At 37.6% G+C, this 16,526-nt stretch overlaps 1 protein-coding gene across 1 annotated transcript in view; it reads right to left on the bottom strand.

Annotated features, from left to right (window-relative positions):
* LOC144439023 (uncharacterized) overlaps positions 1 to 16,526 on the bottom strand; it is a 131,689-nt gene that overhangs the window by 33,254 nt on the left and 81,909 nt on the right. The window contains exon 5 of the mRNA XM_078128264.1: positions 13,691 to 13,802. Within this exon, the coding sequence (XP_077984390.1) occupies positions 13,691 to 13,802 (112 nt within the window). The remainder of the gene's footprint in view (positions 1 to 13,690; positions 13,803 to 16,526) is intronic.

Here is a 16,526-nt window from a genome sequence, read left to right as displayed (position 1 = left end):
TCTGCACCCTTCTACATAATCAGCCAGTCCGCAACATCCTCATTTGCATACTCTATCCTGATTCGACCAGAAGCTGAAGGTGACCTCATTCGACCGAGCGATTTTCCACAGCAAGTATCTTGAGTATCAACACAGGACGTTCTTAGTACTCACTAAAATCACACTTCAGACCCACTATAAAAGTGTGATGTTTTCAGATAACATGTAACTTGTGGTTAATTCTATACTGTCGTGCAATTTGGAATGACAGTGAACCAGAATTCAGACAACTTGCGTAACGTAAGGAAGGGCATGCCAGGCATGCGGTTGAAGTTTAAATATGGCCGACAGTTCACATGGAAAGTTAAACAACATGAACGTGTCTTGCCTTTCCAAAATGCAAATATTTGGCAAGTAAAAATAATTAAAATAATTACAACTTTAATTTGGCTTCAGACTTTGCATTATGTTTTGCGTATCTTTCCCCGTTTTACATGTAAATCCGAAAAGGTTCTCTCTCATCATGTCATCAGTGTCAGTGATCATACCGCGCGGGGTAGTCCTCGGGTGCACGAGTCTGTATTACTGACTTGACTCTAAACACCGGAGGGGGAGGGACAATTGTCAGAATCGAGTCCCGAATTCCTCCGTATGCAAGCAGGACTACGTGCGGGGCTGCTTTGAGTACGAGCGAAGTGAGGCATGTTGAGGTATTTTGTTGAGAATTATAAATATTGCGAAATGTCAAGTACAAGGTTTAAATACAATGGAATGATGAAAAAAATGGCTGAGTCTGCTGACAGGCGCCGGTAACAAAAAACACTGTGAATTAAAATATCAGACGATGTACATGTATGTATTAATCGCCGACAATCCACCCGTATGCACGAGGGACTAACCCGGAAGCAAGTCGTTTTCAGCCATACGTTACAGTGGTAACATCGTCCGAGAAATCGCTGCGTTCAGAGTGTCATTATTCACAGAATTGTTGTTTTCGAGTGAAAACCCGTCTTGAATTGTATAACTCTAACAAATGAAGACATGTCAAGTTATATTTTGAAAGTTGTATCGCTAGTTTGAGACGATTTTCTCACGTACTATAGTACTATCGAGGCTTACTTGTAAGTAGTAGGACCTTCCAGTTCATCGGGAAGTTTAGCCAGTCCGATAATTCTTTCTGGTTTAGTTTACAACACTTTTGATCACGCAGATTTTGTTGTTGTGATGAAAAGAAATTAAAAAAAGATCATTTCAACCATTTTGTTGTGTTTTCTTTGTGAAAGGTAACCGAACATGAACGAGTGTTACCACTGTAACGTATGGCTGAGAATGACTCTCTTCCGGGTACTTGAGATTGTCGCCGTACGGAAACTAAGATGGCGATTAATACATTTCTTCCCTATATATATCTACCACAACTAGAACAAGTTGAATGTTGTTGACTTTGTAAATTTGTTAGAAAATTGAAATTCAAATTGCCTCAAAATTATTTTAGATCCCTAGTTTATTTCATTCATCATTAAAATTTTCCAGGGTTAAAGCTGTAAGACACTGGAATTATTTATAGCCAACCTCAAAATCCTCTCTCTTTTTTCTTTTCTTGTGTGCATTTCCCAGTCATTTTTTTTCTGAGATTTTGTGCAATTTTTCATAACAGTAGATTTTTGTTATAAAATGGTGACTATGGTATAAAAGTACAATACATTACCAACTTCTGTGTAAAATGTGTTTTATAGTGAGACATCATATGAAACCACTAACCACTTTATTGCATCGCTAAAACAAAACTGCATAGTGACTCGAAGAGCTGAAGACCTGAACCACTTCTACATGTCACCAAAATAAAAAATTAAATTAAAAAAAAAACAGCGGAGCTATTCTGACCGATAGGTCGCTTGTCTTTTGACAATATTTAACGTCGATGAAAGTGGAGTATGCAAATTTTAGAACGAAAACAGACAAAAATCTATTCAGGGCTCCCGCTACCTATTCGCCAATTCGCCAAATGCGACTAAAAATTCTAGTTGGCTACAAAAAATATCATTTGGCTAAACTGTTGGCGAAACATATTTTTATCATGTTTATGGTCACAATCAATAAAAGAATCTGACGACACTTAGCTGAACACAGAAAGAATGCACTGTTGCGTCAGTGTACAATAAATTGATACAATGTACGTACGTATGTACGCATAGCTAGCGGTAAAATTTACGTTGGTCAACACGCATGCCAACACATTGAATGATTCACGATTGAACCCGAAGTCAACAGTCATCCAGAGCACTATAGTACGATACATTATCCGATCTTTTCCGAATAGTAGTCGGGTCAATGTTCGGGATTTGTTTGAGTCGCCACGTGACTTTCCATGTACTGACATTTTCCTGTGACCTAATTACAATACAGGCTGCACCCTGCCCTGCCGCTGTATTACTATTAGCATTTGAATGGTTTGAGCAGATTATGGCCTCGAAGCGAACTTTGAATGACTTTTGGGGGCTAGCGACCAGAAAAAAAGACGAGATGAACACAGTGAAGAACGGGAAGATGACGGTGGTGATAGAAAATGTACAGCGGCATGTCGTAAGATCAAACCCGAATGGTTCCGTCGATTTAGTTGGTTGAGATTTGAAAAACAACTTTTCATGTGCGATTGGTGTATAAAGTCTAGGAGAACCAATGTATACACAACTGGGAAGAAAACCAGCAACCCTAAAGCAGATGATTTTGTAAAACCTGAGCGAAGTGCCGACCACAAATTTGCCAAGACAGCTAGAAACAGTGTGAGAAATGAAGAGATGCCACGAGCCGCGGCAACAGCATACAATGCAGTGAAAGATGCTGTCGTCGCAACGATGCGAAATGTTTACTTCCTTGCAAAAGAGGATCTACCCAAATCGAAAGTAGAATCTGTGACGGAGCTCTGCGATATTCAGGTTTGTTAACTATTTCTGTCTTCTTCTTTTTTTATTTGTTTGCTATGAAATCACTCTGAAATAGGCATCTTATAACATCATGTTGAAATAAGGTAATGTTACCGCATGTGAAGACGAGTTGGTGAAACGCGTTAACACTGTATACTCTATCTACTAGTACTAGATCTGATACTAGAAGTCACTGTCTCGGAAACGATGTCAAAAATAAATTATTAAAATTAAATTAAAACCGTGCTTGCCTATTTAGAAGCACGCATAATGTTATAACATTTTTATGGTCACATTTATACTTTGATTGTTGACCCGAATTGATGAACATTTTCCATGTTTATTTTTTTTATTTTTACAGGGTTGCAAGTCGCTTGATATTCTCCGTCAAGATGACAGGGTCACATACATGCACAGTACAAGTGTTGATGAATTTATAAATTCTATCGCTGAAACCATAGAAGGAAACGTCATTGGAAGAATGAAAGCTGCGAAATTTTATTCACTAGAACTGGATGAATCAACAGATATTTCTGTTTGTCAGAATCTGATGATCTACATGTATATTCGCGGCGTTGTGAATGGAAAGGTGGAGTCTCATTTTCTGAGTGTCTCAATGGTAAACAAAGCAACGTCTGAGCAGCTACACTTGGAAGTGAAAGGTATCTTGTCGAAAAAGGGTCTGCCGTCATCAAAGCTGATATCTCTGGGCACGGATGGAGCTAGTACTATGACTGGTAGAAGACAAGGGTTGAAAACCTGATTCAAGAAGGACAACCCATTCATCTTATCACAACACTGTGCAGCCCATAAGCTAGCCCTATAGCAAGTGGCCAAGCAGCAGACTGTGTGTGTCTTATTTAGTAAAATATCAAGCCATGGTGAATGATTTGTACAAATATTATCATTATTCACCCAAAAATCAAAATAAGTTAAGTGCTACTCAAGCTTGTTTAGGTGAAAGTAAGTTGAAATACCAACAAGTATTTAGCACTCGTTGGCTGTCTTTCTATAATAGTGTGTCAGCTATTTGTAGAACATTAGACTCTTTAATCTCAGCCCTGAAAGATGATGTTGAACACAACAAAAACAATGCACATGTATCAGGACTTTTGAAGAACATTGCAAGATATGACATCCTTGCCATGTCATTTTTCCTACTAGATGTACTTTCAGTACTGCACACAACATGTCTGTCTCTGCAGTCTGATAATCTCACTTTTTCCCAAGTGTCCGATTATATAACTGCTTGCAAGAAAGCAGTAGATGAGTTAAAAGTCAAGAAAGGTAGTAATTTACAACGTTTCCTAGATAGTGTTGAGCAGTATGAAAGAGAGTTGGAAATTGAATTTCATGGTCATAAGATACCAGCTACTAAAAAACAGCGGGGTAACTTTACTACAAGTAGTCAGAAATTTTTGACTTGCCTATCTGATAATCTAGCCAGTAGATTTGATGAAAATGATGATGAAACCAGCTCTCCTTTTGATATTCTGGTGCCATCCAAATTACCAACTGAGGCACATGAGATTGCAGAGTATGGTAGTGTTGAGATTTCAAAGTTAGGAGAATTTTTTGGGACAGAGAAGCTAGATGGTGATGGGAATACTGTAAATCCACCACTGAACAAAGCAAAACTCATCAGTGAGTGGTCCCTTTTCAAACATGAGCAGGCATATCCTAACCTGTGTATCCTAGCAACCATCTGCCTTACCTGTCCAGTGACATCTGTGAATGTAGAACGTGGTTTCTCCAGGTACAACATAGTAAAAACAGCACTGAGGAATGCACTGCATACTGATAATGTGAACAATCTTAGGATGATTAAAATTGAACGTCCACCTCTCAAAGACTTTGATTTTGATGGGGATTTCAAGTTGTGGTGTTCCAAAAAAGATAGAAGAGCTCTGAGCCCTAAGTTTATGGCTACTGTAAAAGCTAAATGTTCAGATGTTTTGAAACAGAAAGTGTCTGAAACTAATGAAGTTGGAGAGGACTTGAAATATTCTCAACAGGATGTTGAATTTATGATGGAGTATGTGGCATCAAAATTTGGTGGGAGTACTAGCACCCTACAAGATAAGTGTGTGGACTCTGTGGAGGATTTTTGAGCATCATGTCACTGTTCACAGTTGTCAGCTCAATTGTAAACAGACAATAAGTAGGTTTTTTTGAATAAAAATCCCAAGGTATCATGATATTATGTGTGTCCTGTGTTTAATATTTTAGCCTGTATGAATGACTAATGTTCACTGAAAATGGCTAACTCCAAAACAAAATTGAGATTGGCTAAATAAGTGGCTAAAAAATTCATTTAGCTAGAGGGAGCCCTGCTATTGTTATACAAATACAGAGCGACGTATAAATCGACGTGGCCGACAATATGCTCATTAATCTATTGACAATATTTAACGTCAACCAAAGTGGACGTATGCAAATTTTAGAATGAAAAGACGAAAACACATTTCAGAATGAAAGGCGACGAAAATCTATTGTTTATACAAATACAGAGTGATGTATAAATCGACATGGCCGACAAAAAGCTCAGTAATCTATTGTTAATATTTATCGTTGACGAAAGTTGACATATGCAAATTTTAGATTGAAAACATTTAGAAAATCGAAAATCCATTGTTATGCAAATACAGTGTAACGGATAAATCGAAATGACCAACGAAAAGGTAATTAGTCATTTGACATATTTGTCTCCAATGAAAGTGGACGTATGGAAATTATCATGACAAAGAGTAAGTACAAATAACGGTAAAAGGTTGCATAACTGTGCTGCTCGACAACGAAGTTTATTCACCTGTGTTTTAGACTGGGGCAAACACTTTGTAATTATGTTATCGTAAAGTGTGCGCTCTTACGAGAAAGTTGTGAGAAGAATGCTCACATTCAGGTGCACACATGACGAAATATTCACTCTTGGCCAAAATTATCAAACACGCTAGATATTTGGCTCACGGCCACGAATGACCAAAATCTCATCAAAATTTGCCCACAGAGGAGAGGAATTGGCATGAGGAAATTGTCACCAGTGAAATTTTACTCCGCTGATTGTTCTAGTGTGCTCCTGGCTAAATTAGTGCTTCTACAGGTGAACACCCACTAAGTAATTCATTGACAATAGTTAACGTCTTCGACGAAAGTCGACTTATGGACATTAACATGACAAAGAGTAAGTACAAGTAATGGTACGATATGGTTGCGTAACTGTGCTGCTCGAGTACATTCTGGGGAGAATCACCAGAGCTTGTTGAATTCCAAGTACATGTCTCAAGTTTCACCGCTGACAAATAAAGGTTGCCACAAAAATGTCTTATCATATTCATGGAATTAAAACAGAACATAAGTAGCACAATTACCGTTCTTCACTTTCACTTTGAAAGCAACCAGGCAAGACAACCTATGAACGCATGTCGAATGTGGATTAACAGTTTATTTCCGTGAATATTTTGACCTTTTATTTTTCATGGTTCGTACTTTCTAATTATTAGGTCAGTAAAATATTAGATCTTAGAGAGAAGGCTCTAAATGCCCTTCCCAATCAATACATTTCTACTCTTTGTCTAGATACAGTGCAACCGTTAAGGATGATTTAACCTAATACTTCAAAATTTCACTGGACATCTCATTAAAATTTGCACGCCAGCGTCTTACAACGTTAGCCAATGACGCTGCAATGTTCTCAAGTTGAGAGAACACCTGTTTCTAAGCAATACCACAATTTTTGATCAGTGGAATCTAAAGATTTGCATATAGAATTACAGATGGTTTCAATGACGTTAAATATTGTCAAAAGACTAATGAGTCTGTATTGTTGTTTAGGTCGTGTTTATTGAGGTTAACGTCCGTATTTGCATATGAATATCTCATTAACGAGGGGATCGTAGTATAGGTGCTGAGGTGAAAACCCACTGTAGTTAAAACAGCTTTTTATGGGGATAGGGCATTTTCGACATGTGCTCCACATTTGTGGAATAGGCTGCCCACTTTCACTCCGTTTGAGTAAGAATATTAGCGTTTTAAGTCAAATCTTAAAACATACCTTTTTATTTGAATGACTGTTTTATTACTGGCAGATTCCTCCATTGTGTTTTAAATTTTTTTTATTGCCTTTTTGTGAAATCAATTTTTCTTCCGTAAGGGTGGAAGTCTGTGTGTGTATGTCTGTCTGTGTCATCGTTTTCTCTATAACGGCTTGCTCAATTCAAACGAAATTTTGAAGACGTATTCCGTAGGGTAATGGCAAGACTTGATTAGGTTTTGTTAAAAATCCCATGAATATTAATGAGCAATTTACGTAATTAATGATTTTCGGTAATTAGGCTATATCTCAAGAATGCACGCTTCAAATTCATTATAACTTGGTACACACATTTGCGATGCCAAAGCGCACCTGTCCTGAAAATATTACTAATGTAGCTTTCAGTTTTAATAAGATATTGGCATATTTTCGGTACATTGTACACAAGATCGTCATGGACATTAAAGGATGCCGTCAACGGTCGTTGTTGTGCAAGTGAAGATATCGAACGAATTTTTAGCACAGCGTGTGCACTCAAACACCGAGTCCGTCATATTTCGAGCAAGTACTCGTACATATTATTTATAGTGCAGGGCATGCCTTTTGAGGCAAGCGATCGCTCCGCTCGCCTACCGCTCGCGCAAATTAAAATCCACAAGAGTGATTTTCCACTCGCCTGGGCCCCAACCAACCTGTACAACAGCCTGATGTTATTTTATATCATTTTTCAGTATGTGGTTACCATAAAAAATCAACGTTTGTTCGGTAAAATTACGTGGTGGGAGCGAGGCACACTTCCGTGGTCATAATCGTCGATCTCCAGCTGAAGTCAGCGCTGTCATTCTGGACCTATATATGTATCTGAAATTTGCATTGTACTACCCTTATATGGGAAAAATAGTGACGTATTCGAAGCGGGACATGCATGATGTCATGGCATATCATGAATATTGATCAGCTCGGTATGCATGGAGATTTCAACTTTCGCATCATTGCAAATTGCACAATTATGATTGATACGATGACTGTTTGGAGTTCTCGTTTTCAGCAATCCATCGATGAGTTTTTAGTTTTAAATTCCGATCGGCCTAGTTTTGTTAGAACGGGGTTTTGGAGACCATCCTACGTGAATGTCTCCTCCGGAACATGAACAACAACTGCGATTTATAGTCGTTACACAAAGTACATGCCCAGAGTTCCAACAATAGCTTGGCGATGTTTTGGAGGGCATTGAAAGAATGACAATAAAATAAGATCGATTATTTTACAAAATAAAAATAAAAATAATCTGTCAATATTTTTCCCATCTTATCTTATTATTCTCGTGCAGTTTTCAGAGAAATTCCCGGGTTTTTATTTCATAATCTCCAACACGCAGTTTCATAGTTTTTGTCCGATGATCTATTCAACTGCCGACCACGTCTGTTTTACCTCCATGACTTTATCGACTGCTGTAACATATAAAATATTTGCTCGAATTTTCGCCTTGTCGTGATTTCTAAAACAAAGTAGGTCTGCTGCTCAGACGTGAACAGATCTCGCTACTTTAGTCGGCGACATCGGTCGTCGGATCCGTGTGCAGGTACTAGGTGGGGTTACGTGTTTTATTGTCTCGGATCGAGTGAATGGTTACAAATAAGTCAAATTAGCAAGTAACTTAACGTCAATGTCAAAGCTCAACATCAGGAGGCATTTGTTTAGTGGGCAGTGCGCCTAGCTGGCAGCCTCCACACTGTGTTCTTCAGTTATCCTTAATTTCTTGATTGGAGTAATTAGTTGAACAGTGAATTTGCTATATATCCTTTATGAACAGTTCACCTCTCTTACTTTGTATGCAGCTCACCAAAATCCGGTCCATATCGACAAGTTTTCTCCTTCATTCGTTTTGGAAAGTTGAAGACTTCAATTGGAAACTATTACTATAGTACCGGCAAACTATTGTTCTCTGCATTGCTTTCATATGCTAATATTACCATGCAGTATACTAGGCATCTGCTACACCTGTTTAACAGAGTTCCAGCCAATCAAAGGCTTCCAGTTACAGTATGGCATGTCATCAAGTCCTGTCACCTGCAGACTCGACAACCAACCCACAGAGGTAAGCGGGCAGGAATAAATAAACACAAAGTCATAACAAAGCCACAATCAGGTATTCTACCTGATGTCGATCTGAACCCTAACCCCAGTGCACCTGTAGATGACCAATGCAAACCCATAACCAGGAAATATAAATTACTACTCACTACCTGGAATGTTAGATCCATTTGCAACAAAGCAAGTCTGGTTGGTGATTACATCACAGAAAAGAATATTGACTTGCTTGCAGTGACTGAAACCTGGCTGAAAGAAGATGCAGATCAGCATGTCATCAATGAATGTGTTCCAAATGGTTATTCATTCCAGCAAAGTCCAAGACTCAATGCTACAGGTGGTGGCTTAGCTCTTGTGTACAAGTCATCAATAAAGCTTTCTTCCTGGAAAGCACTCCACAAATTTAAATCCTTCGAGTCAACTGAAGCTACCTTGACAATAATACTATTAAATTGATCATTCTCTTAAATTGATCATTCTCTATCGCCCACCACCCAATTCTAAGAACAAGTTAACAGTGTCAACATTCTTCACAGAGTTTGGATCCATGCTTGAGCAAGTAAATTCATACGATGGAAATTTGTTCATAGTTGGTGACTTTAATTTCCACATTGATAACCATGAAAATTCTAACAACAGAAAGCTGAATGACATCATAGACTCTTGTGGACTTAAACAGTGGGTAAAGAATCCAACTCACGTCCAAGGTCACATACTTGACCTCATCATAACAAAGCCTGATCATGTTATTGATTCCGTCTGTGTGAATTACCACCCTCTCTCCGATCATCACCCAATACATGCCACATTAACATTCAGTAAACCAGCACTGCAAAGGCGTCAAGTGGTTTACCATAAGTTTTCGTCCATTTCTGCGCACGAATTCGCCAGTGACATTTCATCGATCAGCGACTTTCATCAGACACCATCAGATGTAAAATCGGCAATTTTGAAATATAATACCAATCTCTCCCTCGTTCTGGACAAGCATGCACCTGAAAAGAAGTTGATCAAAACCATTCGTCCCAACACGGAATGGTATACAAGTGAAATTCATCAGGCTAAAAAGCTGAGAAGATCAAGTGAGCGTAAATGGCGCACCACCAAATTAGAAATTCATCACCAAATTTACAAGCATCACTGTCAACTTGTCAACAGACTGATTTTCCAAGCCAAGAAGAAATACTACACTGATCTTATACAGAAAAACGCAGATAATCAGAAGTCTCTTTTTAAAGCAGTATCGTCACTGTTTTACAACAAAGCCTCCCTTCCAGCGCATATATCTGTTAATGAACTCGCTGAACGTTTCTCACAGTACTTCGCCAAGAAGATCAAAGACATACGTGCCACTCTAGACACTACAACAATCGTTGAAGAGTTTGATTCTCGTGAATTATTCAGCTCATCTACTCTGTCAACATTTAAACCAGTCAATATTGATGCCGTCAGGAAATTTATCATGCAATCACCCACCAAGTCATGCTCTCTTGATCCGATTCCTACATCACTGCTGAAACAATGTCTTGATCCACTTCTCCCATTCATTGCAAATGTTATAAACCTATCTCTACAAACTGGTGAGGTTCCATGCATGTTCAAGTCAGCCATTGTCACACCTCTGCTGAAAAAACCATCCCTAGATCAAAACATTTTAAAGAACTATCGACCCGTTTCTAACCTACCATTTCTGTCCAAAGTGCTGTACCGCAAGTATCACAGCACCGAAACAGCCCTTCTGAAAGTTTATAGTGACATTTGTACATCACTGGACTCTGGAAAATATGTCATACTGATCTTACTCGACCTCTCGGCGGCATTCGATACAATCGACCACAGTTTACTCCTAAATAGGCTATGAAATCTCGGCATCACAGGTACACCATTGAAATGGTTTGAATCCTACCTCAAAAACAGATACCAGGCAGTAAAAATCGAAAACGTCACAAGTGAACCTTCAGCTCTCAAATACAATAGCCTCAAGGGTCCGTCCTCGGTCCCCTTTTATTATCACAATTTATACAACACCACTCGGTAATCTGATTCGTCGCCATAACTTAAAGTTTCATCAGTATGCTGATGATAATGAGCTATACCTTGCGTTCTCCCATCAAGATTCACCAACTGCTATTCACAGTATGGAGTCCTGCATCCATGATATTAAGGCATGGATGACACTTAATAAATTACAGCTCAACAACAGCAAAACTGAAGTTCTTGTTATTCGCTCAAAATTCAATCAGCTCCCAGATCCTGTTCGCTCCGTCAATATTGGTTCTGCGTCTATCACACCAGTTACGACAGCACGAAGTATGGGTGTACTCTTTGACAATATCCACATGTATAACCAGCACATCAAGAATACATGTAAATCAATGTAATGTCATCTCCGCCGCATTGGATCTATACGTCAATACGTCTCAAGTGCGGATTGCTGTACCTTAATTCATGCTGTTATATCCACTAAACTTAATTACTGTAATTCTTTACTGTATGGTCTCCCTGAAACAGTCACAAACCAACTTCAGCGTGCACAAAACACAGCTGCAAGAATCATCACCCGGTCAAAGAAATATGAACACATAACTCCTACTCTCATCAAACTCCATTGGTTACCAGTTCGTTCTAGAATCGACTACAAGATCTTACTCCTGACTTACAAAGCAATTCATGGTCTTACACCGGAGTACATTTCCGACCTTATACAAGTATACATACCAGCTCGCACCTTACGCTCAAAGGACAAAAACCTTCTTACGACAACAAGTTACAAGCAAATCAACTACGGTGGACGTTCTTTCGCCTATGCTGCTCCAAAGCTCTGGAATTCACTGCCAACTGACATTAAACTTGCACCAACTATTGATTGTTTCAAAAGAAAACTGAAGACACATTTGTTTTGTGAAGCCTACAGTGTGGATTAACCATCCAGCGCCCCTGAACAGAACTTTGTCTGGATTTTGGCGCTCTACAAATTATTTTGATTGATTGATTGATTGATTTGTCATCTGGGGTACGTTAGTTTTTGTCAATTCATTATAGTTTTGAACAATCTCAAGTTTGAATTAGCTGCATTTTAAGCGAAATAGAAGTGGTGGTTTCTTCAATGCCCTCCAAAACATGTACTTTGTAGCGACTATAAATTGTTCCGGAGGAGATATTCAGGTAGGATGTTTTTATAAAAACGTTCTAAGAAAACAAGACCAGTTAGAATTTGAAATTAAACACATATTTTTCTATTTTTCTATATACTTGTAGTCACAACAAAAAACTGAATATTTTTTCAGATTTTGATGTGCACAGACTTAACAAAATTGTTGCAATAATAGTTGTTGTACAAATAACCAAGCGAACTGTTACTTATAAATATATTTTTGCATACATTTTTTAAATGTTTTTTTTAATTTTTTTATTTTATTTATTCGGAGCCAACTGGCCATTTGAAAATACAAATAGAAATGAAAATGAATTTTTTTTTCTTCACTCGCCTGACTATTTTCAGGAGAGGTATTAAATCACTCGCCTACCACTCGCCTGGATGGTTTCAGGAGAGTGATTTTTAGCTCTCCTGCCATTTTCAAAAGACATGCCCTGATAGTGTTACTTACAACTACATGTAAGATGAACGACTTCAACGTTTGAACGTTACAAATCAAATCAATCGCCATTTTCGTCCACAGTGCAAGGTCACATACATACGTACAACGGTACATGTACGTATGGTACAGCCTAATATGTCATGATGGACGCCATTTTCTTTAATCGATCGAACATGAAGCGTTGTCATTATGCCAAAAATATAGGTGTTGTTATTTTGCCAAAAATATAGGTTATGAATATATGTATGTATGTATGTATGTATGTATGTATGTATGTATGTATGTACGTACGTAAAAAGGAAAACATAGTTTCTCGTCAGGAAATGTTGTCTAAAGTGGTGCGACGATGCGATTATTTTTTTTTACATTCTCAACAAATGTCAATCAATCTACTTATCATTGCAGTTACTGTTCTTTATATTTAGTACTTTACAGCAAGTGTGTATGTTGGGCATGTCATGGGCTAGTTCATGATTAGTTCTGCAGTTGTCTTCATTGAAGTGGCAATTAATGTATGGAGAGTTACCTATAGCACTACTGAACCCTATCAGTTCAGTTGTGCTAAAAGAAATGTGTCAAAATTATTGTGCAAATTTGAATCAATAAATGATGTCTGTAGATACAAAACATAATAATTCATGGTCCAATTTGCTTGAATATAGAGGTCAAAGTCCAATTGTAAAAAGAAAATTTACCTTTGGAGTAATGTACGTGTGTATACACATTTAAATAGGGTTTTTGTGTATTCAAATTTTTAAATTAATGTAGAAACAAAAATGGTAATTTCACCTTGAAAATGTTTGTCAAGACCAAATGTCAATATGTCTCATTAGAGAGGTCATCATTGATAATGTGTGGGTATATTGTAAATTTGTAGATACTTGAATAGTGTCCATATGTATCAAACTTTTGGAGACACATGTACCAGGCAAACTGTGTTGTAAAAGAGGCTGTGGTTTACAATGATGATGCACAAACGGGTGGAGTCCATTGCAATTGTCCATCTTCAAGTTCAGGGCACTAAAAAGCTACATGCAGATAAAGGTTGTAAATAACTCTGTACTTACTTCTAAGAGTACCATTTTCATCCATATTTGATTGCCACCAAAAGATGCATATGGGTGTTTTGCTAGATATGAAAGGATAGCATGGTCTTCCTCCTTTGTGAACTTAGAACGCCTGGCAAAGAATAAAGATATCAATAGAATTAATTACTTTTATGTTTGTAAAGTCCTACTCAGATTCAGTAGCCTGTTTCCTTCGCAATCTGTCATTTTGCTTCACTCTCTGACTAACAGCTTGTAATGCTTGCAACAGCATCTGATTAATTTAGCCACAGTCATCAGCCTGTTTATAGATCTATTTATAGTTATAACATTTGGTATTTGCAGGGGGTCAAAATATAATTTTTTTTAGGGTGCACAGTGTGCACCTTGACTTTGAAATTTACCTGCAAACGTGCACACAACATTTCAGTTCAAGTTTGTCTATTTCATATCACTGCAGATTGTAGTAATAAATGATGCCAGGATTCAACTCAAAACTGGAATTTATGATGACAGCATTTTGAAGTTACCGAGACAAGAATAGTGGGCTCAGTTTATAGTTTAATTTTAAATTCGTCAATGACTGTCTTCACAATACATAATTACTCCCTCACACACACAAAATACAAACAACACAACTCTGGTGGCAAAATACCGGAAGTACTTTATTGTACTCCACCAAACAGGAGATAAGAATTTGAAGACCGCCAGAGAAGGAACAAGCGACCTATCGGTCAGAATAGCTCCGCTGTTCTTTTTAGTTTTTATTTTGGTAGCGATGTAATAAAGTGGTTAGTGGTTTCATATGATGTCTCACTATAAAACATATTTTACACAGAAAGTTGAGGTTGGCTATAAATAATTCCAGTGTCTTACAGCTTTAACCCTGGAAAATTTCAATAATGAATGAAATAAACTAGGGATCTTTTTTTTCATCATTCCATTGTATTTAAACCTTGTACTTGACATTTCGCAATATCTATAATTCTCAACAAAATACCTCACCTCGCTCGTACTCAAAGCAGCCCCAGTATGATAACTGACATGACTAGAGAGAACCTTTTCGGATTTACATGTAAAACGGGGAAAGATACACAAAACATAATGCAAAATCTGAAGCCAAATTAAAGTTGTAATTATTTTAATTATTTTTACTTGCCAAATATTTGCATTTTGGAAATGGCAAGACATGTTCATGTCGTTTACATCACAGATAACTAACACTAGTTATCTGTGTTTACATGTAAACTGTCGGCCAATAAACAAAGTTTGGTTGATTCACTGTACGTACTGCTATGGCCTAGGCATGCCTTGCCTTGCTTATGTGAGTTGTCTTCATTCTAGTTCACTGTCACTCCAAATTGCACGACAATATAGAATTAATCACAAGTTACATGTTATCTGAAAACACCAAACTTTTACACTGGGTTTGAAGTGTGATTTTAGTGAGTACCGAACTCCAACATTGCTGCTTGCTGTGGAAAATTGCCCGGTCAAACGAGGCCAGCTTCAACTTCCGGGTCAAATCAGTCGTTTTCTACTGAAAATTCTTGAACGGACCGTTACACAACGATCCTACTAAATTTACTTGCCATGGTTATTTAAAACACATAAAAATCCACCTTTTTGTGAAATTTGTAAACTTTCCGGTCTGTATTAACTATGAGCGAAAAACCAGGTCGAAATTTCAGGGCCTCAAGTATTCGTCGCGAATTCGTCCGAAAATCGGTATTCCTAAATGTAATGCCAAAATTTATTTTGCCGGCACGAAAGAAGAGATGTCAGTTGAGGTTTAGGCATTTACACAGGGTTCGACACTGGAGTAAAAAACTCACTAACCCACAGGACTAGTAAAATTGATAATGCAGTAGTCCTGCAAAAAATTTGGTGGTCCTGTCTTTAAGTGCTTTCACTTGTTCACTTGGGCTCTTCATCTCTCTTAGTTTTTGCTCTACTTAAATTCACTTTTCCAAACCCCATATTTATTTCAAACCCTGTGTTCTAATCGAACTGTCTATTTCTTTGTAGTTGTTTGTGCATCATCAACTCCTTACTGTATAATTTTGTTCTCTTTTTTATGTTTTGGAGCTTCTTTTTTTTGTTGCTTTCTGTGAGTAGTTTGTCTTAATTTTGGGGAGAAGAGTAATAAGATATGTAATATGTGGTCTTATTTCTAGCTTAAATACTACATAACATTTCTGGTACACATTGATCTAACTATTGCATTTTTAAAAGACAAAAAATTACCTTCCCATAGAGCAAGTCTTTATAGTGTTGTCCTTAGTGCATATTAGAATGTATTTACAACATAAAAATAAATAAATTTGAAGGTTACCAGCAGTTAGAGTAAAATTTCGTTACTAATTACATGTACAAGTCACTTCGTCTATTTTCGTGTCTATGTACTTCCGGGTTGACATAAACGTTAAACGTGACACAGTCGGCCCTATAATTACTAAGAAATGACAAAACCGTTCGCAAAATGAAGCTCAGAATTTTAATTTTTCAAACTGAATATCAATATCCACTACAGAATAACTGGTTTCGTGTATTAAGAAATGTCCCCCAAAACACGACCTCGCAACACGGAACACGGAAACGTGTCACTGTTACTAATACTAGCTAAGTGAGCAGTACTACTACCATGGTTTCATTGTAGGCTGTAAGTTATACCGGTAAAAATTATGATCATCACATCATGTAGGAAGTACAATAACATAGAACACGTTGTTTTCTTGCTGAATAAACTCATTGAAATAACAACACGATCAAATTGTGTCTTCAATTTTGACAGCCACCATTGTTATGATTGAGCTTCACTTAGTTCCATTGAATGCGGCCGGGCGAACGCTGACAT

This window comes from Glandiceps talaboti, chromosome 8 (genome assembly GCF_964340395.1).
Source record: "Glandiceps talaboti chromosome 8, keGlaTala1.1, whole genome shotgun sequence".
NCBI classification, from domain to species: domain Eukaryota; kingdom Metazoa; phylum Hemichordata; class Enteropneusta; family Spengelidae; genus Glandiceps; species Glandiceps talaboti.
The sequence above is the reverse complement of the archived record's forward strand: the minus strand, read 5'-3'. Positions and strand labels throughout refer to the sequence as shown.